Raw genomic sequence first — 25,595 nt, 5'->3', positions numbered from 1 at the left:
AGTAAATAGGAAAGGCCTTATATATTCCATACATAGCTGTATTGTACGCCCTTAATTAATTATGATCCTCCCAGTAAAGTTCTCTGCTTTCTCTTTAGTCTTGCAGAATCTTGTGTAAGAAAATACAAGAAAATCTTTAGGTTATTTACACGAAGTCGTAAATCATCAACCGATTAGAAGGCTTCGCGTAAATAACCTTAGTTTTAGAAAAAAAAAACACTTCAGAATTATATATTTGCATGTAACTGCTCGTACGTAACTTTTATACTTTTATTTATATTTCCCTAGTTATGCCGGCCGAACAGAGTTGCCCGACAACCTGAAATCTATGTTCCGGCCGATAGCCATGTGCGTGCCAGACTCGCTCATTATAGCTGAGAATACGCTCTTTTCTGACGGTTTTACCGCTTATAAGGTCAACGCTAAGAAGGTAATACACTAATATGTTTGGCTGCTGTGTTTCTTAATTGTGTTCTACTGCTAGGCACGGGTTTCTACTAATGGCAACTGAATTGTACTCCGTTTGACCTATAATAAAATATCTATTACTTCAACGATAAAAACATGTAAGCCTTTTATTAATAATAAATCTATCCGACTTTTACCTACTAAATATCGGATTTGACAGTGTTTAGTAGAAACACGGACATGCATCTAGGTCTGTTGTTAAATAGTTGTCGATTGTTGATCTTCGATAGGCCAATGGATAGATTGATTAATTAACGAGCATTGGGCAGTAGTAGTGGGTCAGTAATGTGTCGAAAGCGTTTCATTTGGAGAGAAAACCTTAGTGCCAATTAGGATAATATATGACATTTGAAGTAAGAAAATTTTAATATAAGAGTAGCTTCTATCATCATGTTGTTTGCAGGTGTTCACACTATACCAGCTGGCGATGCAGCAGCTGTCCAAGCAGGACCACTACGACTTCGGTCTGCGGTCGATGGTGGCGCTGTTGCGATACGCCGGCGTTAAGAGACGCGCTTATCCTAATCTACCTGAACAGGAGGTAATCAAAATTAGAAACCAAAATATTTTATTAAAAGTAAATTCGAAACGCGCCTTGTTAATAGAGGGGTCTAAGGTCCCCCACACCCCCACATTTCTTTTAAAGATTTTGAAGGTGGTAGAACCCTTTGTGGTTCGACTCCGGCGGCACCACCGCCTTACCTATTTCTGCGTAATAACAGCAGTGTTAGGCGCTGTGTTCTGTTTTGAAGGGTTTTCCATTCCAGCTTAGTCCTCAGGGGTAGCGGCGCATCTGTGGCCGATCTCAGATAGGAATATCTAATCCTATCTGGGGTTGATTACAGATGTCCATGGGCGGCAGTAGCCACTTACCATCAGGTAGACTGCATGCTCGTCTGCTTCTCCTATATTATAAAAAAACCCCGCTTCTCATACTTTGCTGATCACGTCATCCTAGATGGTGATCCTGGCGATGCGCGACATGAACGTGGCGCGGCTGACGTCGAAGGACGTGCCGCTGTTCGACGGCATCATGCAGGACATCTTCCCGGACGTGGAGGTGCCCACGCTGGACTACGAGATGCTGGAGACGGCCATCACCGCCGAGATGAGGCTCGTCGGCCTGCAGCCCGTCAAGGCTGCGTTGCTGAAGGTCATACAGACGTATGAGACTAAGGTGAGATACGTGCAGTTATTCATTTTAGATATGTGTCAAAATTTTTGAACTGAGATGAGGATCGTCGGCCTGTAAGCGGTCAGAGCTGCGTTGTTGAAGGTCATACAGAAGTATGAGACTAAGGTGAGATTTGAAGTTATTTATATTGGATACGTGTGAAATTGTTGAATTAAATGAATGAAAACTGATTGAATCAATGAGTGTCATTTTATTTTTTATTTTATTATTTTATAAAGTTAAATTTTTTGTGACTATTTGTGACGTTTATGACTGCCAACACTTAAAGTTCGTCTTTTAGGAAATTCTTGAGAGCAGCTGAATGAACTCTGATATGGCCTGTTACTTTTTATTTAAAAGTATCGTGGTTCCAAATAAAAAGGAATAAAAAAACATAGTAAAGTACTTAAAGGTGTGTCAAGTCTAAAAATCCCATTTCCGCACTTCTCAATCAATCGGTCAGCATTGCGGACTATGATAAAATCCGTTTATCTCAGAGAAGATATTCATACACAGCGGTAGGCCAAAATAAGGTCGATGGCTATTAACACCAACGCCAAGCCAACACGCCAAGTCGAAAAAAAGGTGTCATGGCCGTACCATTATTTTCTCGAAGCAATTCAGGCCAGTTTCGCCCCCCTTTAATTGATTTTAACTGATTGGATTTGACCGATTGATTTGACTATTGGTCTAATGAAGCAAGTGCTCATTTATCGATTCCAGAATTCTCGCCACTCGAGCATCCTGCTCGGCGACACGAACACCGCGAAGTCGGTATCGTGGAGGATGCTGGCGGCCACCATCAGCCGCTTGCACAACGAGAAGGTGCCCGGCTTCGAGAACGTGCAGATCCATCCCCTTAATCCCAAGGCGCTCACCCTCGGCGAGCTGTACGGGGAGTACAACCTGGCCACCGGCGAGTGGAAGGATGGCGTGCTGTCGTCCATCATGAGGACTACTTGCCAGGGTGAGGAGATTACTAAATGGGTATTATTGACTCAGTGAATGCCATGCCTTAAGCGACTTAGTGAGATTCAAGTAGCTTTAATAATAGGTTCTTAATTTACTTGGAAATACGGCAAAGATAAGTAGGTTGTAAACCTCTTTGTTCCTGTTCCTGTTTTCATTAAACTTCTGTGACCTTTCTGGTGTTTTTAAATGTGGCAACTTATCATTAAAATACCTATGTCCGTGAACGTGTACAGGAGGCTTTAGGGGAATCGAACCTCTGATTAGCCATTGTTTATCGTGTAAAATAGAAGGGCTTTTTTCGCTAACTAATTTCAGAGTCGCGACCAAATTGATAATGCTTTATTGGCCCCTCCGATTTGACAAAGCTATTTATTTCCCTTGTGTCTGTTTCAGATGAGTCTCCTGACCAGAAATGGATCGTATTCGATGGACCCGTAGACGCGATTTGGATCGAGAACTTGAATTCAGTGATGGACGACAACAAACTGTTGACATTAGTCAATAGCGAGAGGATTTCTATGCCCCCACAAGTACGTGTCCTTGCTTCTGAGGATCCTTGATTACATTTTTCTTTGGAGTTTGTGGTGTTCTACCCACAGTTAGTATAATATGATTTATTATTTCTACCCGCGGTTTGTATAATAAATGTGAAATTGCAACCCGCCGTTCGCCTCGAATCAGTCTTAATTCGGTAGTGGCGAGAGACGGACGTGTCGCAAGCTTACGAATATAAGTTATTTCGTGATGAACATCTTTTTAGATTTTGTGCATATTTCCAGGTGTCCCTGCTAATAGAAACGCTAGACTTGGCAGTGGCATCACCAGCGACGGTGTCCCGTAACGGCATGGTGTACAACGACTACAAGGACTGGGGCTGGTGGCCGTACGTCAACTCCTGGCTGGAGACCGTCGACGATGTGGAGTACAGGGAGATGGTGGGCACTATTGAACATCATTTTAATGATTAATCATCTGGTTTACTTATTTCAGAAACTGCATATGTGTTTTTTTCGTAATGCATGAATTTTTCTGCTTGGATAATCTTAGAAAAGGCGACACGATGTCACTGGAGGTTGTGGGTATGTGTGTGTGTTTGGGGGATTACTAAAACCGGTCTCTTTGGTTATGAGAATCTGGGTCGATTGCTTAAGATTTTCGATTTAAACCCAGCTACTTTTATGTTATTTATTATTCATTTTCATTCTCATTCCTTCGCTCATTCTCACTCACTCTCATTCTCCAGCTTATTTTCTCTTAATAGTGTCAGTAATGTAATAGCACTTTGTTCGGCAGCTGCGGCGTCACTTCCAGAACATCCTGACGCCGGTGCTGGAGCTGAAGCGGCTGCAGCTGACGGAGGGCCCCAGCGTGCGCGGCCAGGAGCTGACCGGCGTGCGCGCGCTGTGCCGCCTGCTGGGCGCCGCGCCGCCGCCCGCCCCGCCGCAGCCCGACCAGGAGGACAACGAGGGGCTGTCCAAGATGCGCTTCCTGTTCGCGTGAGTGACGCGCAGCTGCGGAGAGAGCAGGCCTGGTGCGGCAGCTGAAGTGGCTGCAGCTTCAACAGTCTTGCATTCGTTTTATAGCTCTTATAATTTGGACATTTATGAGTCCGCACTTGAAGCTCATAAGATGCAAAGTCGATCCTTAGTGAATGAACTTGTTTACTCCGCTATTTTTAGTACTTTTCATTTTGTGGTGTCTAGTTTTAAAATATCCGTTTTTGAACGTGCAACCGAAGACAATTACTTGGTAGATAAATAAGTACGTGGACAGTATCTAGTTTACCCGGTTAAGATGTTTTTGAGACCAAACCCTACTCCCCCTCCCCCCTTGACATAAATGTCATACTTGATTTCGTAATTTTGTGATCAGATCAGCTTACAGCCCTTCCGTCGTATGTTCCCCCAGGATGATCTGGTCGGTGTGTTCAACCCTGGAGGACGAGCCGCGGCGCAAGCTGGACAACTGGGTCCGCGAGCACGAGGGCGTGTTCCCGCTGAAGGACACCGTCTACGACTACTTCCTCGACGAGCGCCTGCGACAGTTCAAGCCCTGGGAGGACAAGCTGCCTGACAACTGGCGGTTTAACCCCAAGTGAGATATCAAATGGAGTGTTACTTAACAGAGAATTTCATATTTAACAAACTTTCAAACATTCATCTATATATTGTAACTGGCAAGTTGAGGAGCTGTATTTTTTATCTGTGAGCGGTGAGGCATAGCGGTGAGGAGAGGCGCGGTGCGCTTTTGAATTTGATGTTTGGTTGTTTTCATATATTCTCTTTCAGTGTAAAACAAAAGGAAGTAATAAAGAACTTTGTCTGGATTAATAATTGTTTTTATTATATTCAGAAGTGGTATAAAGTGCTCACAATGAAGAGAGTAAAGATATAAAAAGGATATTATGCCAGATGAGAGAAAATAAATTATTCCAACTAATGTCGGAACATTAAAGTCGTAATTTGTAAGCACTATTATCGATGATGGTGATGATGAGGATGATCGTAGATGATGATGGCGATGATGATGGCAATTTAGGAGAAGCGGCTGATGTAAAATAGAAGGCCCAGTAGGTGAAGTCCTACCTGAGTAAATGCTTCCGGCGCAATTTATAATCTGCTTGAAGTGGGACTCTGTAAGTCATTTTTCGAATAAAATGAGCAACAAGAGGAGCAGTATTCATTAACCAGATAAGTATAACGTGTGTTAACAGCTGTTAATACACTTGGGGTAAGGCTTTGATATGCTGGTGAGAAGTTTTATTTTACATTGAATAAGGGAGCTGACTGCTTGCATACGATAATTATTATTAATTAGTAGCTTACGAATTTTGAAGTAGAATGCAGCAGGCGTTACATTGGAGGTTCTTCTGAGGTTACAGATGTCCGGCCTACGGTGACTAACTTCTATAAGCTAACTTGTCAGTCTTATCTAGATTTGTTATGACAAAAATAGTTGTGTTACTACATGTGTGTACTATGTGTGTTGTGTACTGATGTATGCCTTGAATTGTTTACTTACACAAGTTTAATAGTCTTTTTTATAAGATGTTAGTTGCAGTATTTAAAATAAAACTTGTTGTTAACAATTAATGATGCTTGTTGTAATGTTATAAAGCCCAGGTCGCTCAACTAATATTATGAGGATGGGCAACTGTGAAAGTCTTTTATACTGTAGTTGTGTTTATTTCTCTACAGGAGCTTCATACACGGACGTGTGACTTGTAACAGTTATAACATATCAAGATGACCATGATGTGGAGTATAGTCAGACGCTTAAGACTTGTGTTGTACCGTTGGCAACAAAGACTGGGTTGTAGAAGAGGAAATGGAAGTAGCGATGGTGCTGTTGGTAGCACTCTTTGAGCGGTTCCTGAACAACACCACATTATGCATGTTTAACGCAAGTTAAGTTTTCTAGAATTTTGTATGGATCTGGTAAATAATCTTCTTTATGATGTATGAGCGTGGAGCAGCAGCATATTCTCTATTAATTTAGAAATTTGAGAGAGACATGATACATTACTGAGACATCTCCAACAAAATATTATAATTCAATCTGAGGTTAAAGGTTAATGAACATAGAAAGTAACTCACTGACGGTAGATGCCTACTATAAGTATGCTCACAATTAATTGTGAGAAATGAGATTATATGAGGTACGTGAATGCAGCGAGTAGTGGTACTTAAAATAATAAACTCTGTTATTTAGCTTATAGCTCTTTCGCTCTATGGTTGCTGGTTAAGTGTTAGTGGTTAAGCTAGACTGGTTAAGTATAGCGGGAGAATATTGACGAGATATAGAAATAAAGCTAGGTGCTCATTAAGTGACTAACGTTAGATAATAGTAACTAGCGATCGAGTCATAATAGCTTAACATTTTAACTTAACATTTTATTGTCTGTGTCGTTTATAAACAATATTATTGTCTTGTTAATTTTTGGGTTGAATTGAGGTAATAGATATCAGAGATGAATAACTTCAGTTATCTTTGTTGGTATTATGCAAAAACAAGAGGAACTGTCGGTCTATTGAGAAGCGCACCATTCTCGATCCTCGGTTCCGTAAATGCAGTGGTGAGATGAGCTGAGTGAGATGAGTATTGTTAGTGCGAAAATGTGATGAGACGCTGAAGTAGTGTTAGTTGTCATATAAAGAAAATATCCTTGTTGCTGCAAACCCTATGTTACTTATCAGAGTTGTAAACATAAGATGAGCCATTATAGCCGACATCGTATGAAATATTTTAATTTATTTGGGGTGTTCAATGAACCATATTTAATCTTTTAGATTTTGATGGATTCGGTTTAAGTTTTAAAAATTATTTTGTTAATTCATTGAAGAAAGCAAATTTAATTTAGTTTTCTTGTGGTGGGAATTCTAATACACATAGTCTAAAATAGCATTTTTGTAGTCAGGATACCCTTATAGTAGCCAGATAAGGAACACACTTGCTCTCTGAGATTTCTTATTACAGATATCTTTGGCAAATAAAGATTGGGGTGTCGCCTGCTAGATGAAGTGTTGCGCTGGGAGTCGAGTAGAGAATGGATGTGAACAACCTTAACTCAAGCAGGTAGCGCCCTGAGGAGAGTCCTGAGTGGTTGAAAAGTGAATTAATACGGACTAAAGAAAGATGGAGAATAAGATGCTTCACTCGAGTACGAATGAGAGGTCAGAACGCATCGGAGAAGAGGATACTGACATGCTTGAAAAGTTTTTGTGGCCAAGGACAGTGAAGCCTAGATTGAGTGGTACCTATGCACACTGGGTAGAGAAATAATTTGCGTGGTCAAAGGCTATTTGAAAATATGTAATTCATCGGAAGTAGATCTATCATATGGAAATGGATGGAACTATTACCAGAGCAAAGAGATGAGAAGTAGTAACAGAGGTGAGGTGAGGTGAGGCGTCAATTGCGGCGCAATTGTTCCAGGATGGCCGACTGTAACTGGCAAGTTGAGGAGCTGTATTTTTTATCTGTGAGCGGTGAGGCATAGCGGTGAGGAGAGGCGCGGTGCGCTTTTGAATTTGATGTTTGGTTGTTTTCATATATTCTCTTTCAGTGTAAAACAAAAGGAAGTAATAAAGAACTTTGTCTGGATTAATAATTGTTTTTATTATAATATATACTGGTGCTACATATGATAGCTTACATCTTGTTTTTTTTGGTTTGTTCTTTGCTTCCTTATTTGCTATTTCGCTTGTTTGTTCGTTCATTCATTTGTTTGTTAGCACTTTATTATATTTTGTTATATTTTTTGTAGTTTTTTGTTTACCTGCCTCGCAAACTCCACCTTTCCGCAAACAATCACTAACCTAGCACTACTCTTACAAAGTTAAGAAGCTACAATTTTAAACTACGCAGATACTAACCTCCATAATCCTCACAGCTTGGGTTTCCACACGATCCTGGTGCCGACGGTGGAGTTCATCCGGGTGCAGATCGTCGCGCTGGAGATGCTGCGGTGGGGGTACGGGGTGCTGGTCGGCGGGCCCACCGGCACCGGGAAGACTTTCCTCATCCAGGGGACGTTGGCCAGCTTGGATCCGGAGAGGTCGGTATTGTCCACACACGTCAATGCTTCCACCAAGAAATATATTTGAGTGTCGAGAGTACGTAATCGTGGGTGGATTTTAATGCTGTTTCACCAATCTGTTTCTTTAGACCAGAGGAACCCTTAGGATAAGGGTGGAATACTTCCCATAGAAGGTACCAAATGGAAAATTTTATAAATAGAAACTATTTTTATTTGATTTTAATTTTTGACAGTTTAATATTTTGTCAGATATTTGTTAGCTAATAGTGATGTTGTCAACAGATATAGTACACAAGTGATCAACATGTCTGCGCAGACGACCGCGGCCAACGTACAAGATATTATTGAAGCTCGACTTGAGAAGAGGACGAAAGGAAATTACGTGCCGGCTGGAGGTTAGTCAATGTTATCGTTTATAAAGATCCATATTGTTTCTGTAAATACCGTCCATAGGCTGTTTTTGTTCCTAATATAGAAGTAGCAGTCTACCTGATGGTATATGGCTACTGCCGCCCATGGACATCTGTCTTTAGGATTAGATATTCCTACTCGAGGTCAGCCACAGATGCGCAGCTACCCCTAAGGGCTAAGCTGGAACGCCTCGGACAAGTATGTCTCCCTTGCCGCACCGTTTAAACCAGAACGCAAAACTTGTTCTTAAGCGAACTTCCCTCCTCCTCCGACCCCAGTTTGATTCTTTAATGAGCCTTGGCGGTCAGCTTATAATTCTGATGTTCAGGTAAGAAGATGATAGCGTTCATGGACGACATCAACATGCCGGTGCGCGACGAGTACGGCTCCCAGCCGCCGCTGGAGCTGGTGCGGCTGTGGCACGACTACGGCTACTGGTTCGACAGGCAGAAGCAGTGGCGGAAGAACGTCAAGGTGGGTGGCCGGTGTCCAGGTGGGATCGTAGCGGTCATGACGACCTCAGCATGCCTTTGGGCCTTTTTTATAATATAGTAGTAGCGGACAAGCATGCAGTCCATCTGACGATGTAAGCTGCCATTGCTGCCTATGGATATCTGTAATCAATCCAAGATGAGATAGGATTCCTATTTGAGGTCGGTTACAGATGTGTCTCTACTCTTGTAGATTACGCTTCGGTAAAGTATGTCTCCCTTATCATACCCTTTAAACCGAAACACAGCAGCACTTAACACTGTTGCTGTTAGGCAGTGTGACGGTGGTGTTGCCGGAGTTAACCAACAGTGTTCTACCACCTTCAAAACTAAAAAGCTATTATACGCAGGTTACTGCTCTCCACTGTTGTACTCGACAAGTAGTTAAGGAATTCTGAATCCTCCCATTAAGGCAGGGTATGATGCTGTTCTCGACTAGAGACATAGGGTCCACCTACTAGGCCATATTCTTCCAAGGTTGTGTTAATAGCGCTTTACTAGAGTAAGGGACTCAGGATCTTGTCCTCCAGGATTCAGTGACACAAGTGTGTGTGTGTGTCCTTAGGGCATGGTGCTGTGCGGCGCGGCGGGCCCGCCGGGCGGCGCGCGCTCGGCGCTGCCGGCGCGGCTGCTGTCCTGCTTCCACCCGTTCTTCCTCACGCCGCCCACGCACCAGCAGCTCGTCAAGATCTTCGGCACCATGCTCAGCCAGCACCTGCAGGAGTTCGACGAGGAGACCAAGACTGTTGGTGAGTACTCAGTGTGATTGGACAGGGGTATAATCCGCGCCAAGCTGCTTGTCCGCTTCGAATATAGACACGAGTCACGAGTCGCGTCGCAATAGCAAATTGTAGATACCAGCGGGACAAAGACAGTGCGGAACCCTCCCGGCATCCTCCGCTGCCCGCTCTCGCCTGCGAGTACATAGCTACGTTAGTGTGCCCTTACGTTACGGGGCATATGTCAATTAAATCTGCGCGCAACAACTACAAGGCTGCACTAGCGGACTAGAAATTTTGCGCGGACTATAAAGGTAATTCACCTTGTGTAATTCATTTCATTTGTGTTGCAAATATGTGATATTTTTCTTTTATTCTTTAATTGTATTGTAACGTATAAAGACACTTTAAAACTCTTGTCTTGAGTACTAAACCACAAACCCTAGAACATTATAATAACAGATTGATACTTTGTGAAAACAATAAGTTTTGTTTAAATGCCCAATCTATATATTTGCTTACAAAGTTTCAACTTGTTAATATTAATCATAAAAAATGTTCAAGGGCCCATGGTCCATAATAAACTCTTTATGTGACAATCGATGTGAAACAATTACACTATTTACATTTTCAAATAGATTTTGTATAGCGTCTAATGACTATTATTTTAAACCAATATCATCATGATATATGTACACTTGGATATATAAAAATATTTTCCACAGTTTTTTTAATATCCGTTGATACCTTTTACAAAAAATATTATTTCTCACAGGCAAAGTCGTCCTCGTGGCTACAATAGACATGTTCAACAACATCGTTGCTAAGTTGCTACCGACGCCCAGCAAAATGCACTACCTCTTCAACTTGAGAGACATATCCAAAATATTTCAGGTATGGCATAGAAGAAAACATATTCAACATCATCATCATCAAATTCATCGTCATCATCAACATTGTTCATCGCAAAACTTAGTTATTTCGTAACATCCACAAAAGTATCTCCTAAATAAAGTATATTTCTTTATTCCTTACTTTATTTCTTTTGAAATAATAAAAAAGATTAAAAAGTATATCTCTAGAATAAAGCCGCTCAGCGAAGTGTATTCGGACAATTCTATTATAACAGCGTCCCAGAATAGATTTTCCATCCAGGATCAATTTGCTGAATTTGAGCTCTTGTCAAAACTTGTCATTAATTATCAAAAATCGTATTTAACAGTTTTTGCCTACATTATCATTAAATGCAGGGTTTGCTGAGGAGCAACAAGGATTACCAGAACACGAAAGCAAGGTTCTTGCGGCTGTGGGTCCACGAATGTTTCCGTGTGTTCAGTGACCGACTTACGGATGAGAAGTAAGTCTTTTGATTTTCCGAAATTTAAAAAATGAAGGTATGGTGCCCTTAAGACATTTATATTTAAATGTATAGTAGAATATATACTAGGATTCTATAATTAACGATAATTGGGCTATTGTAGTAAGGAGAGTTCTAAAATGAAAAAAAGAATTTGATTTTCTTCAAAGCAAAAAATCTTCCGATGCGGGGTGATATTCAACATGACGTATGAATTTAGAAAAACATGGATTTTTTTTATTCAGATTCAGTTTTTCCTTCAGATTGGTAAAGTTATCATTCGTTCTCAGGGACCGGGATTGGTTCATGAACCACATGAGCGACATGCTGGGCAAGCACTTCGAGCTGACGTTCCACGCGTTGTGCCCTACCAAGAGCCCGCCCATCTTCGGACACTTCCTCAACCCTTTCGAGGTCTACGATGACCTGAATGACCCTGCCGCGCTGAGGAAGTATGACTGATGATTATTTTTATGTTATCTATAAAATATACAGGCAGAATGTATTCAGATAAATTCATAGGTTGACTGTCCATTGGATACTATAGCTTTGCAACTGGTAGCTTGAGCGATAATGTTGTGGTTAACGCGACTGTCAAAAGTAGCTTGGTCATCATTTAGCCTAAACAAATACAGGTCTGTGTTTAGTAGCGTATGTCTCTATGTATAGGTAAGCCGAATTTATCGCACAAATTAATAAGATAATTGGATCCAAATAAATAATGTTTTGGTGCAATAATGTCATGAAATGAATAATATTTTGGTGTAAATGATCTTTATCCCATTGCCAGCCACTGTGCAAAACCTGAGGTTTAGAGTCCATCACGTGGAATTGTTTCCATCGAATTACCCTAATGCGAATTTATGGAAGAGCGTACGGGTTAGGTTAGGCGTCTCCGATGATGCGAAACAGTGGGCAAAGACCTCCCACTAGGATTAACTGATAGACTGAAGTGCCATCTGAAGTTTACCAATTTGCTCAATCCGTCCATATTCAGCACTCTACACACTATCCAAAGTTTACCCATTAGCACTCCATTCGCTCAGTCCGTCCGTATTGACGCGGTCCTTCAGGTACATCACGAACCAGATGGAGGAGTACAACAGCTGCCCGGGCGTGGTGAAGCTGGAGCTGGTGCTGTTCCGCGACGCCATCGAGCACATCTGCCGCATCGTGCGCGTGGTGTCGCAGCCGCGCGGACACGTGCTCTGCGTCGGGATTGGTACGGCTCTATCTCATTCTCTCTCTCTCTCTCTCTCGTTCTCTCTCTTTCCCTTGTTATTCCGCTCTTGCGAGAGATGGAAAACCCTCATTTCAATCTGTCTTGCCTTAAATCTATCCCGTATTAAATCTATCCTACATTTTTCTTTTTCTATATCTGTCCTGCCTTCCATTTTCCCTCCTGTGCATTTTTATCGTCCTTGGACTCTATATCTGTTTTATTTTACATCTCTGACACATTCACTTATGTCGTACATCTCCTTCCTTGCATCTTTAATAGCCTTTATTTCTCCTTACCATATAACGTTCCTGGCCTATCTCAGTTTTATTAAATCTCATCCACTTCCACCCACCATAACATATCTCATGAAATATATCATCATTTTCATATCACTATATCATATCTGGCGTGGATCGAACTCAAACCCACTGCGTATCAGACCGATCCCCCACCACAACTCAACAATATTTGATGTAAATGCCAGGTGGTTCCGGGCGGCAGAGCTTGACGCGTGTGGCGTCGTACATCTGCGAGTGTAACTCCTTCCAGGTTGTCGTCACCAAGACATACGGTGTTAAGGATTTCAGGGAAGACTTGAAGGTTAACCGTTATAAAACTAATATTATTATTTGTTTGTAAGTTGTCAGGGGTAGGGGTTAGGGGTATCATCTACATCTTATCTCAGGGCACAGATTAATAAATAGTTACTACGTAACTCAGGGTTGAAGGATTTGGAATTGGTTAATAATCAATGTGTCTGTGTTCTTTAGTTATTTATTTGTATTGCATTAAATGGAAATGCAGTCCATCCAATTGTAAGTGATAATTACATCTTGTGGTTTCTATAATTATCTTCGTAATCGTAAACATACTTTCGGAGCTTATCTCTGTTGTGTCAGTTAAACTGCGATGGAGTTCACCAATTATAAATATTTATAAATTTGTCTCACTCATATTTCCTGCCTTTTCCTACATACAGTGATACTAATTTATATTTTAATAAAAAAGTCCTTGAATATTTCCATTATTTTCTTCAGAGTTTGTACACGAGTTGCGGCGTGGACGCCAAGAAGACGACTTTCATATTCTGCGACACGCAGATCGTGGAGGAGACGTTCACGGAGATCATCAACAACCTGCTGAGCAGCGGCGAGGTCACCAACCTGTACAAGCCGGACGAGTTCGAGGACGTAAGGCATTTGGCTACCTACCCTTTACATGAACTACGCTCTCTAGCGTAACTAGCTATGCTCTCCCCATATAACTAGGAGAGGCTTGGAGCGTACTCATCTTCATCAACCCATTACTGTCTCACTGCTGGGCACGGGTCTCCTCTCATAATGAGAAGGATTAGTTCATAGTCCACCGCGCTGGCCAAGTGCGTATTGGTAGACTTCACATACCTTTGAAAACTTTTTTTTTAAGTTTTCTTAGGTATGCAGGTTTCCGCACCGTGTAAGAACCTCGGACCCCTCACTAAAGATACCTAATTTCTTAACCACTAGACTACTCAACTACTTACGGAGCGTACTCAACTACTCGCAAATTGGTAGAAGGAGGGAGGTGGGCTACTCAGTCACCTGCCGCAGAGGCAATCTAGAGTACATGGCGGTCGTGGCGATATCGGGAGTATCTCTGCACAATGCCGTGCTCTGTTCCAAAGTATGTTGACCTATCTAGATTATGGTCCCAGTGGAAATTTAGGGCCAAGGTTGGTCTCGCGCCCTTGCCATCCTGCCACAGGGCCGATTACGGAAAATTCCCCTGCTTGCATACACTCATCACAATTAAGGAGGCAATTAGGGGTCATCCCCGTCCTTAAACCTTAGATTTTTCCTGCGGCTGGTTTGTAAGTAGTCCGTTTTACGAAAAAGTTGTTCGGGTTGGATGATTTCAAATTATTCCAAAGGCGTCTGACAAAGTTAACTGCCTGCTATCTTAGGATAACAATGAGGACGCTCGTACGTTTAACTAATAACGGTCACCCATCCAATTCCCGACCAATTCAATGTGGCTTAACTTTGTAGATCAGCTAAGATCATGCGCTATGCTTCTTTTTTTCTTATTATTTAGGTAAACAGAGCTTAATTGTCAATTGCAGTAAGCATTAACATGTTTCAGATAAAGCAAGCGCTGGAGAAGCCGATGAAGGCCGCGAACGTGATGCAGACGGCGGAGGCGGTGTACCTGTTCCTGGTGGACCGCGTGCGCGCCAACATGCACATCGTGCTCTGCTTCAGCCCTATTGGGGATGAGTTTAGGTGGATATTTTATTTTAAGCTAGATTTTGTGTGCGTCTTTGTTGACATGAGCTTATTCTTTAAATAGACGAGATAACAGGTGTTTAACTCCGTTAGGAGGAATAGGGAGATATTAAAATACGTGATATTAAAATACTGTTTTATGAAACCAATGGGAATATTATTTTTAACTCTTACGTCTGCTCTGGTGCCGTTCCTTTCTATCTGAGATCGAAACCATAGTTTAAACATGGTGTTGAAGAAAATATGAAAAGTGCATGGGGATTCCATGCATTTTCATTAACCTCTCGCTTATATTACTATTCTTAGTATAGAAGGGCGAGTTAGATGTAGCTCGAGTTTTATGCAACAGATTTTACTTAACTATATTATGTCAATATTTAAGTCTGACTTTATACTATCAGAGTATAGAAATAATATTTAGATTCAAGAGGTCGTTTTCTGTGATACGTAAAAATAATACTACCGTAAAAAGTGTTTTGTTTTAAGATCCCCCTAAATAGTTATCAGTTCCATAACAATTTTAAAAGAATATCATAGATTGAACAAAGTGTTTTGCACAGGAACCGCATCCGCCAGTACCCGGCGCTGATCAACGCGACCACCACCAACTGGTTCGTGGAGTGGCCGCGGGACGCGCTGCTGGAGGTGGCCTACAAGTTCCTCGACGGCGTGGAGCTGCTGGCCTCCATCACAGGGCCCAGGGTGAGACCCATCCACTGGTTCTTAAGTCCTTTGGGTTGTATAGTCCGCGCCAAACTGTTAGTCCGCCCTGAATATAGAAACGAATCGCGTCGAATAGCAAATTGTAGATATACGTACTACGTTGCTACGGAATATATGCTTGTAGTTGTGCGTAACGACTTCAGAGCGGACTAGCAGTTTGGCGCGGGCTATACCGTCCAGTAGATTAATTAGAGGAGATTTACGTGGCAGAGTAGTCATCACACAGGATTGACTGATGCTTTTTTGTTTAGTGTTTAGGTTGTTTGTGGATTCGTCTAAACTTGTGTGTCCGAGGTACCCACGACACAGTAAAAATACGACTATGATTGTAGAAAGCATAAGTATGTAATTAATTGGTCACTAACAATAATATTTTAACCCAATTGAATAAGAATCGAACTATCAACAATTTTGTCTAAAATTAAATATTAATCGGCGAGGTAACACACTTTGCGGAGGAACAAAACAAGGTTATCGAAAAGACTTTAATTAATACAAGTTTCCAGTCAATGCTCTTCGCATATTAATAACAAAACATCAGTAAATCTTAGGGCTGCTCTTTTTTGTCCGCTGGTTTCTCTGGAGTGGGCACTTTCTCCGAGGGTTTGGGACCTTCATGGGGAGGCAGCAAGGTCGTGGCGGGGGTGTGGCCGTCCTTGGAGCAGTTCTCCTTCAGCACGCACTTGCCGGTGCTCTCGTCCCTGAGGGTTGGGGGGTCGCAGTAGCAGTCGGAGAAGTCGCAGAGCATGTAATCCTCTGCGACGGGGTTGGGTTGCTTACACGTGGCCTCCGGTGTCTTGTAGCCGCAGCCTAGCGCGTACGCGTGGGTACCCTCGGGACATTCTTCATGGCCTACAACAATTAAATTGATCTGTTACTGAATTTTGTAACTGAGATGCGTTAGTAAACTCGCGACCTGTTTCAGCTGATTGACGAAAGTTAAGAAATAAGGAAAGTCGTTGGTCAGGTTCGTTAGTGTTGGACAGCAGTCATGAAACTTTTGTCAGTGACCTTATGGAGAGTTTAAAAACCTGTAATAAGGATTTTAACCCGAACATTATTTATCGATCTGCATAGAAGTTTCATCGTAGACTCTTCTCCAGACTATCCTCAATAGTGAAAAGAGACCCGTGCCCTACCGCGTGATATAAATTTAATTACAGCCAAGTGAATTTACTGATGGGAATTTCCCCATCGTTATCCTTACTCATAGTACACTTCGTGACATTATTCCATTGAGTACAAAACCTTGTGTTGTCGGAAACGGACATTTATTTTCTTGGGTAAATAAGTGTTGTTGTGTGAACAAATTTAATAAAGCAGTGTTAATATAGTACGTTTTCCTCAATGAGTAAGTCGTACTAGTCATCTTATAGATGACGATCCAACGAAGAATAAATCAAACGAGATAAAAATACTCTTTCGGTGAATTTATACCTACAGTCAGACCCGGTTCATGGCAAAAAAACATTTCGTTTCTTGCAATGAATATGAACGTATCTATATCTTGCGTATCGCGACCGCAGAGACGCGCCTAACAAAATATTGTATCGAATAATATGACTTTATCGGACACGACACGTTAAAGACTCTTTGTACACTCTGTGTCCCACCCGTATACCCATACATGCCCTTCGTGTATTTACATGAACACGTAAACATATAAAATAAGTCTAAATTCATCATTTGATTTCTATCTGGTCGGAGATCGAACCCCTCTGCGCGGACCGGTATGGTGACCGCCATGCAGGTCATCCCTAATGTCCGTAGATATAAATATGAAGCGTACAAAAACAAACAATCAATATTGGGATGTAATGATATAATTAGAGACTTAATAATTTAAAAGTATTTAAATACAGTTTATCGTGAAGGAGCCTTCAGGTCACGGTCACTTACTCAATGTGTGGTCAACGTGCTCGCTTTTTAAATAATTATTCAACGGAATTATGAATATTCGAGTTAAATGTCATTCGAATGGTATCGATGTTTGCTAATCATGTTCAAATAAACAAACATGGTTTACAAGTTGTTGCGCATTTACATAACTAGCTTTTACCCGCGGTTCCGCTCGCCGTCAGAGGTTTTTATGTATTAAGAACAGTGTTGGGCAATATGTAATCTAACTACTGATTACTAACTACGATTACATATAGTAATCAGTAATCCTTACTTATAATATTATAAATCCGAAAGTAACTCTGTCTGTCTGTCTGTCTGGTTGTCTTTTCTTCACGCCTAAACCACTGAACCGATTTTAATGAAATTTTGTACAAAGATAGTCTAAAACCCGAGAAAGGACATAGGATAGTTTTTATCCTGGAAATCCCACGGGAACTAGGGATGGCGATCTAAGATCGATTAATCAGAGAATCGATCTTTTGGACCAAAAAGTCGTTAATTTAATCGATATTATAGACGATATTATTAGGATTGAATCGTAAACTATGCATTTGATCAAGTGACGATCTTTAGCAAAGTTGAAGGTACGAATTTTCAGTTTTATGTATGTTAGTATATTATTTTCTTTTAAACGCGGGCGAAGCCGTGGGCAAAAACTAGTTATAACTAAAGATTACAAAAAGTAATCGTAAAAAGTAGTTAAATATTTTGATCACTAACTACTAATTGTAGTTGCAATCACGATTACATGATTACTTTTCATAACTACATATTTAAAATGATGTTGTGCCTTTAAAATTGCATCGATAATATAATATCGTATCATACTTAACAATAAATCATTTAAAAGTATGTAAGTGGTAAACTTCAAATAATCATTTTTCCCAAACGCCCCTAAAAAGTATAAGTTAACTTTTTTTTTATAATATAGGAGTAGCAGACGAGCATGCAGTCCACTGGAGGTAAGTGGCTACTGCCGTCCATGGACATCTGTAATCAACTCCAGATAGGATTAGATATTCCTACCTGAGGTCGGCCACAGATGCGCCGCTACCCCTGAGGACTAAGCTGGAACGCCTCGGAAAAGTATATCTCCCTTACCACGCCCTTCAAACCGGAACAGCAGCGCTTAACACTGCTGTTATTAGGTAGAAATAGGTGTGGCGGTGGTGCCGCCGGAGTCGAACCACAAAGGATTGTACCTTCAAAATTAGTTAACTAATTATTAAAAGACATTTTAGGTACCTATTAATAAATTAAGTTTATTGCTCCGATGAAATAAAACTAACTGATTTTGATAACCCCTTTTGCGTAACGAATAATAAAAAAACCGTGAATCATAACCATTTATAAAACAAAACTAATACAAAACATCATATAGGTACATACTTATTACTCGACGCTTTAATTCTCCTTTGAGGCGAACAAAAAGCTTGTATCTTTGTTTGTTTTATTATTTTAAAAGAACATCGTTAAGTCGTGACCAGATTAAAGCGATAACGAAGTAAATATAAGCATAAGTAACTAAGTGTACTATAATAATGTGGACCGGTTTGGACATTACAAATCACAAATGCATGATTAGCATTGAATATACAGATCGATAAAGAGCATAATTAATATGCCGGGCATTTTCTCAAGGTGAAGATTATTAGTTGCATCTTATTATAGTGCAGTGATAGTATAGTGGTATATATTTTGACTTCTAAAACTAAGGGGCCAGGATTCAAATCTCACGTACGGAATGTCAGAAATTAGGTGCGTGTTTGAAATATATGGAAAGGGTTTATTTGTGAAGGAAATGTCGCGAAGAAAGCCATGTAACTTTCCTCACAAAAGTAGAGAAAATTTTGCTCAAAAATAGTTGATGCAATTACTTGAAATTTATGTAAAACGAGTTGTTAAAATTCTCGTATCACAATGTTAGTTACCGTACTCCTCTGAAACGGCTTTACCGATTTTCACCAAATTTTATATGCATATTCCATAGATCTGAGAATCGGCTACTATCTATTTTTCATATCACTAAGTGATAAGGGTTGTTCACCCTTAACATTTAAAAACGGGTCAGCTAGTTTTAATATACTTTTTACCCCCAAGCCCCAATGGCAACTCGAAACTCCGAGCATTTCTCTATATTTCAATAAAAGTAGTATCTTACAAATGACTTCATTATGTATTTCAAATTTTCCCTTCAAAGTTTCATACTCAAAATTGAATTTGTTTAATCATCCCGTATATGCATAAAACATTGTTTATAAATTGTTTTTCATTTTGTTTTGAAATTAGTGAACCTCATAGTTAATAAAACTTTTTTATGAATACTAAGTAGGTTGTTCTTAGGACCAGAAAACTTATTTCGAGGGTATACCTAGTGTATTTTTTACAGGAAAGTTTTTGAGAAATACTTACATCTTCCAAGTATATAGATGCAGCCCCTCGAATGGGGCACGGTGAGAGCGCTCGCCAGCCCAAACAACACACAGACAACGACGATCGACTTCATTTTATATTTTTATCTGATTTATTTATATGTTTACAAGTGACCGCCTAGCGTGCAACGTCCAAGTGACATACCGACCGGCTTACGGAGATTCTTTATATACGGACGGGGCTGTGTCATTAACGTCGTCGTTATAGGCAATTATGTGTATTGTGTATTTGTGTATCGCAGGGCGTTTGGGCTAGTTTTTGCCTGCGACTTTGACCAGCAATGTAGGCCGCGTAAAAAAAAAATATTTTTACTGTCTTCAAAAAATAAGTTCTGTATTTATAATAGGAATGTAAGTAGCAAGTAAGCATGCAGTTCAACTGATGGTGAGTGATTACAGATGGCCACGGCTTCTGCAGATAGACATCTGTAGTCAACCCCAGACAATATCCTACCTGAGATTGGTCACAGACGAGGTGTCACCCCTGAGGACAAATTGAGGAATGACTCTGATATGTAGCTGCCTCCTTTAATCCGGTGTATATTATACTATTATACTTTTCAAGTCAACTGCCAATTGCTTCGGTTTAGACGTTTCAGAGATTAATCCGGACAAACTAAGTGATAAAATGATGGAGTTATAGGATAAAATAAACGAACTTGCGGGATTAATCGCGATACATTACATTGAATCTGTATACTTTATAATACATACCTACGCTTGACAGGCAGATTGTATCTAAGGTGACACCTATATTTAAAATTAAATTAATTTACACTGAATTTATATGTATATGTATCTTCAACATAAAAATGTTAATTTTTTATCTAAATATAACTCAAAGGTGACTGACATAGTGATCTATCAACGCACAGCCCAAACCACTGGACGGATCGGGCTGAAATTTGGCATGCAGGTAGATGTTATGACGTAGGCATCCGCTAAGAAAAGATTTTGATCAATTCTACCCCGAAGGGGATATAATAGGGGATGAAAATATTACTTCGTAACGCGAGCGAAGCCGCCGGCAAAAGCTCGTTTTATAATATACTAGCTGACCCGGCAAACTTTGTAAAGCCTCAAAATCTGTTTATCAAATATATTTCATATAAAATATAGCCTATGTTACTCGTGTGGATAATGTAGTTTTCGAATGGTGAAAGAATTATTAAATCGGTCCAGTAGTTTTTGAGCCTATTCATTACAACCAAACAAACAAACAAAGTTTTCCTCTTTATAATATTTATAGAAGAGTGGCAGACGAGCTTGCAGTCTACCTGATGGTAAGTGGATACTGACGCTCATGGACACCTGTAATCAACCCCAGATAGGATTAGATACCTGAGGTAGATACTCACAGATGTGCCGCTTCCCCTGACGATTAAGCTGGAACGCCTCGGAAAAGTATGTCTCCCTTACCACACCCTTCAAACCAGAACACAGTAGCGTTAAACGCTGTTATTATGAGGCAGAAATAGGTGTGGCGGTGGTGTCGCCGGAGTCGAACCACAAAGTAGAACCCTTTCTGGTTCGACTCCGGCGACACCACCTTCAGAATTTTGGGATAGTAGTAAAGCTCAAATAACTGTATGAGCTTATAATGTAAGGTTTATGTCGAAATTAAAACAGACGTTTTAATCTATTTTATATGTATACGTCAAAGAGAATCAGAAATCCATACATCAAACATACATACTCATTACAAACTATCTCATTTACCTGTTATTACATTAATGCATGATAATGTATCGTTTATTTTGTATCGATTGATATCTTGTCGGTAAGACCCATGCACGATGGAGGAAGTGTTTATCCTTTGGTTATTTTCGACCTTGATTTTATTTGAGTGTCTTTATTTGTGATATAAATATGATTAACAAAAAGTACTGGAGCCCTCCGTGGTGTGAATGCGGGTAACGTCACGCCTATTTCTGTCTTAAATGCAGCGTAATGCTATACTATAGAACTGAAGCCCACTTCATATTCTCGCGAGAAAAACCTGGTTCGTATCTGCTCCACATTCTCGTTTCTCGTGGTTTTTTCGGTGGAGCAGGCTTAATATTATAAATGCTAATAGTTAGGTAGCCTAAGAGGTGATTTCGGGAGAGTCTCGAGCGCGGCAGACTACCTAGGAGATACCTTACGCCCTGTAGAGTATCCTTAACCATAAATGAGCTTTCTATCAAAGAGCACAGTCAAAAAATCGATCACTGGACACACTCGAGCGCGATCAATTTCCTTTTTAATATAAATTACCACACGTCGAAGTAGTGAAAAGTCATTAAAAAAAAAAACACCCTGTATTATTATGTTATCTGATAGTGTCATTTATTAACGCGAATCCCTGGGAAATAATGGTGTATTACAAACAAAAGAAAAGGCTATTTTTTAGGAAATTCTTCACACATTCTCATACTATTTTTTTTTCAATCGTCAGACCCCCGCTAAATCGAAAAATATCATATAACCTTTTTTTCATTCTAACGTCTAATCTACACAATTGTATAGCAATCGTATATCGAGTTTGTACACTATTAGCATCGTGGGCTCCCTTACTATAATGTTTTGCTGTGTTTTTGTTACAAGGGTGAGGTAATATGCATAAGCAGATGCTATATACTTTTATTTTTATTATATTTAAATACTTTGTTTTTTTTTTATGCCAATAAACGAAATATAATGCCTGCCTTTTAGTTTCTAAATGTATGGATTAACATTGCACTGATTTTCAAGTAATGTTGTTATTATTTTGACAACTGCTTATTATTCTTTAAAAATAATTTTCAAGGTTGTGAAGTTTACCAATCCGCACAAAGCCAGCATGAAAACTATGCTCTTAATTCACTTTTTTTTTATATTTAACTTGACGATGAGGCAGACGGGCTACCTGATGGGAAGCAGTCACCGTCGCCTATGGACATTTGCAACACCAGAGGAGTCGCCAATGCATCGCCGGCTTTGAAGGAGAATTCTTTTTACACCCCTCTTGAAGATCCCCATGTCATAGTCCCGAGGGAATACCTCAGGAGGAAGTTCATTCCACATTTTTCACGTACGCGGCAAAAATGACCGTCAAAACCGAACCGTGGAGGACCGCCACGGGTCAAGTTGACGTGTATGGAACCTCATCCTTCGGCGAGTGGTGCGATGAAGGAAGGGTGATGTAGGCACCAGATCGAACAGTTTCTCAGAACACTCACCATTGTAAAGCTGGTAGAATACGCAGAGGGAACCTATGTCCCTCCGCAGGCTTAAGGGTTCTAACCGATGAGAGATCGCTGGGTCATCGACGATTCACACCGCGCGTTTCTGTACGGAGTCAAGCGGGTTAAGCTGGTATTGCGCTCCTGCTCAGAGGTGCGAGCAGTACTCCATGTGGGGCCTCACTTATGCTTTATAAGGCAAAAGGATATGCCACTTACACTCACTGAACTACACTTACTACAGGATTCCCTGTATCGTGTGTACCATAGACACACAAAGACGAAACACAAATACCCAGACCCAGATACTTAAATTCACCATTCAGATCTGTCTGGCCGGGAATCGAACACAGAACCCTTTGCGCGTCAGACCGGTATGGTGACCGCTCCGTCACGCGGGTCGTATCATACGCGTGATTTCTATGCCCATCTTGTCAATAACGAAACACATTAGAAGAGGTGGTAGATGTAATGACATTCAAAAAAATCTCTGTAAAGAACCTATTTTGAATTAAAAAAAAATATTTGGTTTGATATTCCTTGTAACCCGCAGGTCCGCAGAAAGGAGTCCGTGGTAGAGAGTAGAGAAGACGCTCTGCGGGCGTCGGTGGCGTCTATCATGTCGCTCATCCACTCCTCGGTGGGCCGCTTCTGCGTCAAGATGTGGCAGGAGATGCGTAGAACCAACTATGTGACGCCCACCAACTATTTAGAGCTGGTGTCTGGGTATAAGGAGTAAGGAGCTTCTTAAGTTATTTCAGTTAGGACGCTGCGAAAAAAATTGAGAATTCTGTCCAGGTGTAAACAAACATCCTTTTTGTTGTGAGAGATAAGTTAAAATCAGGTTCTGTACTTATAAAAATCTTCTCATAGTCAATTTAGATATACAGGGTGAATTTTTCAAACGGGCCTTCAGGGCCAAATCCGAAACATTGAGGCTTTTCCTTTAGTTTGTCATTTATCATTACTTCCCAGAATTTGATCCTTATAAGCGACACTATCAGATAGTGGAATAATATAGAGGGTGTTTTTTTTTTTCAAAATGAACTCGTTCGATTCCCGGCTAAGGAAAAATATATTTTAAAAAACTAATGCAGTTCAAGTTTTTATCAAAATCGGCCTCGTAACTCCTTTCAGCATTTTTCGCTAATCCTTATAGTTTCGGATTTGACCCTGAAGGCCCGCTTGAAAAATTCACCCTGTATAGTTTAAAAAAGATAAAATTTTGCTCAAATTCTTAGACATGCTAAGGAAGTATTTTCGAAAATAAATCTTCTAAGAGGCTAGATAGGCGACGTAATCTTCTGAGATTTATTATTTAGTTTCCTTTCTTTCGTCTGGCGTAACAGATTTTTGCAGAATTTGAGATGTAACTTACTCATTATTTTTTCAGAATGTTGAAAGCCAAACGATTTGAGATCGCTTTACAGGCGAACAAATTGCGTAACGGCTTGGGAAAAGTGGAAGAAACTACTAAATTAGTGGGACAAATGTCTGAGGAGTTGGCTATAGCCCAGGTACTTAACATTCGGGAACTATAGTGTTTTACGAAATTTATTACAGTAAATGACTCGCGGTGCACAGTGGTATAAGTTTATAGGTACAAGGCCCGGTTACACAAACATTTAAATAGGGTTTAATCAAGACGTTTCTACCACTTGATGGACTAAAAGGTGGCAGAACCTAGAACTTAGATTATACTCGTACCTATATGTGATGCAGTTGTTGTGCTATCGCTGGGTGTAGAAGCCGGCTGACCCGCATATACGGCAACCATTATAGTCCTCAGGCAACGCATCTGTAAGTAAGTGTTAAGTAAAATCTCTGTTCTATGTAGAGTTGGTTATATATATATTTATAATATAGGAGTAGCAGACGAGCATGCAGTCCACCTGATGGTAAGTGGCTACTGCCGCCTATGGACATCTATAATCAACCCCAAATAGGATTAGATATTTCACTTGAGGTCGGCCACAGATGCGCCACTACTCCTGAGGACTAAGCTGGAACGCCTCGGACAAGTCTGTCTCCCTTACCACACCCTTCGAAACGGAATACAGCAGTCCCTAACACTGCTGTTATTAGGCAGAAATAGGTATTGCGGTATGCCGCCGGAGTCGAACAGTGTTCTGCCACCATGTCCATGGCCATATATAGCCATGGCCGCCAGTGACCAACCATCATGAACTGTATGCTTGTTTCAACTTCGTGACACATACAAAAGAGATTTCTCATTTTGTCCGATGTCATGTTCCACTTGCCAAGTGACTCAATTCACCCTTCAGGTGCAAGTGGCGGAGTACACGGAGCAGTGCATCGAGTACATGGGCGTGATCAACGTGCAGCAGCGGAACGCGGACGAGCAGCAGCGCAGCGTGGCGGCGCGCAGCAAGAAGACCATGGAGGAGGAGGTGCAGTGCAAGAAGCTGGCTGACGCCGCCATGCGGGACCTGGCCAGCGCCATGCCGGCGCTCGAGGAGGCTGTTAAGGTAGGGTGAATTGGAAGTGCCGATATTCCTTAAGAGTTGTGAAGCCTTAGAAAAAGTACGGGAAACACTAGGGTAGGGAGGGTCCTAAAGTGTGAAGTATTATTATGAATTGCAATTGATTACAAAAAGCAATGATAATGAACAATGAAGAGGGGCCAGCCATGTTTGCTCATCGTGCCTCATTCATCTTTATATGTCACATTGGTGCGTTTTTTTAATTGAACATAAG

The 25,595-nt window shown here is 40.8% G+C and overlaps 2 protein-coding genes across 2 annotated transcripts in view; one reads left to right on the top strand and one right to left on the bottom strand.

Annotated features, from left to right (window-relative positions):
- The window catches only part of LOC140749712 (dynein axonemal heavy chain 2), a 70,996-nt gene that overhangs the window by 24,257 nt on the left and 21,144 nt on the right, over nucleotides 1-25,595 (top strand). Inside the window, exons 35-57 of the mRNA XM_073082848.1 lie at nucleotides 289-430; nucleotides 872-1,009; nucleotides 1,427-1,645; nucleotides 2,366-2,609; nucleotides 3,008-3,144; nucleotides 3,394-3,549; nucleotides 3,908-4,110; nucleotides 4,523-4,708; nucleotides 8,007-8,171; nucleotides 8,436-8,548; nucleotides 8,893-9,038; nucleotides 9,621-9,804; nucleotides 10,550-10,668; nucleotides 11,025-11,131; nucleotides 11,422-11,583; nucleotides 12,205-12,353; nucleotides 12,838-12,953; nucleotides 13,391-13,543; nucleotides 14,475-14,614; nucleotides 15,178-15,319; nucleotides 23,431-23,612; nucleotides 24,271-24,394; nucleotides 25,163-25,366. Of these exons, the coding sequence (XP_072938949.1) occupies nucleotides 289-430; nucleotides 872-1,009; nucleotides 1,427-1,645; nucleotides 2,366-2,609; nucleotides 3,008-3,144; nucleotides 3,394-3,549; nucleotides 3,908-4,110; nucleotides 4,523-4,708; nucleotides 8,007-8,171; nucleotides 8,436-8,548; nucleotides 8,893-9,038; nucleotides 9,621-9,804; nucleotides 10,550-10,668; nucleotides 11,025-11,131; nucleotides 11,422-11,583; nucleotides 12,205-12,353; nucleotides 12,838-12,953; nucleotides 13,391-13,543; nucleotides 14,475-14,614; nucleotides 15,178-15,319; nucleotides 23,431-23,612; nucleotides 24,271-24,394; nucleotides 25,163-25,366 (3,631 nt within the window). The remainder of the gene's footprint in view (nucleotides 1-288; nucleotides 431-871; nucleotides 1,010-1,426; nucleotides 1,646-2,365; nucleotides 2,610-3,007; nucleotides 3,145-3,393; nucleotides 3,550-3,907; nucleotides 4,111-4,522; nucleotides 4,709-8,006; nucleotides 8,172-8,435; nucleotides 8,549-8,892; nucleotides 9,039-9,620; nucleotides 9,805-10,549; nucleotides 10,669-11,024; nucleotides 11,132-11,421; nucleotides 11,584-12,204; nucleotides 12,354-12,837; nucleotides 12,954-13,390; nucleotides 13,544-14,474; nucleotides 14,615-15,177; nucleotides 15,320-23,430; nucleotides 23,613-24,270; nucleotides 24,395-25,162; nucleotides 25,367-25,595) is intronic.
- On the bottom strand, nucleotides 15,812-19,825 carry LOC140749711 (uncharacterized). Its single transcript, XM_073082847.1, has 2 exons — nucleotides 19,655-19,825; nucleotides 15,812-16,192 (listed from the first exon to the last, which is right to left on the bottom strand). Exons 1-2 carry the CDS (start codon nucleotides 19,746-19,748, stop codon nucleotides 15,888-15,890), a joined length of 399 nt encoding a protein of 132 aa, XP_072938948.1. The 5' UTR covers nucleotides 19,749-19,825; the 3' UTR covers nucleotides 15,812-15,887.

Source organism: Epargyreus clarus, unplaced genomic scaffold (genome assembly GCF_041222505.1).
Source record: "Epargyreus clarus isolate Ecla_fem2 unplaced genomic scaffold, WU_Ecla_fem_2.2 ptg000018l, whole genome shotgun sequence".
NCBI classification, from domain to species: Eukaryota; Metazoa; Arthropoda; class Insecta; order Lepidoptera; family Hesperiidae; genus Epargyreus; species Epargyreus clarus.
The sequence above is the reverse complement of the archived record's forward strand: the minus strand, read 5'-3'. Positions and strand labels throughout refer to the sequence as shown.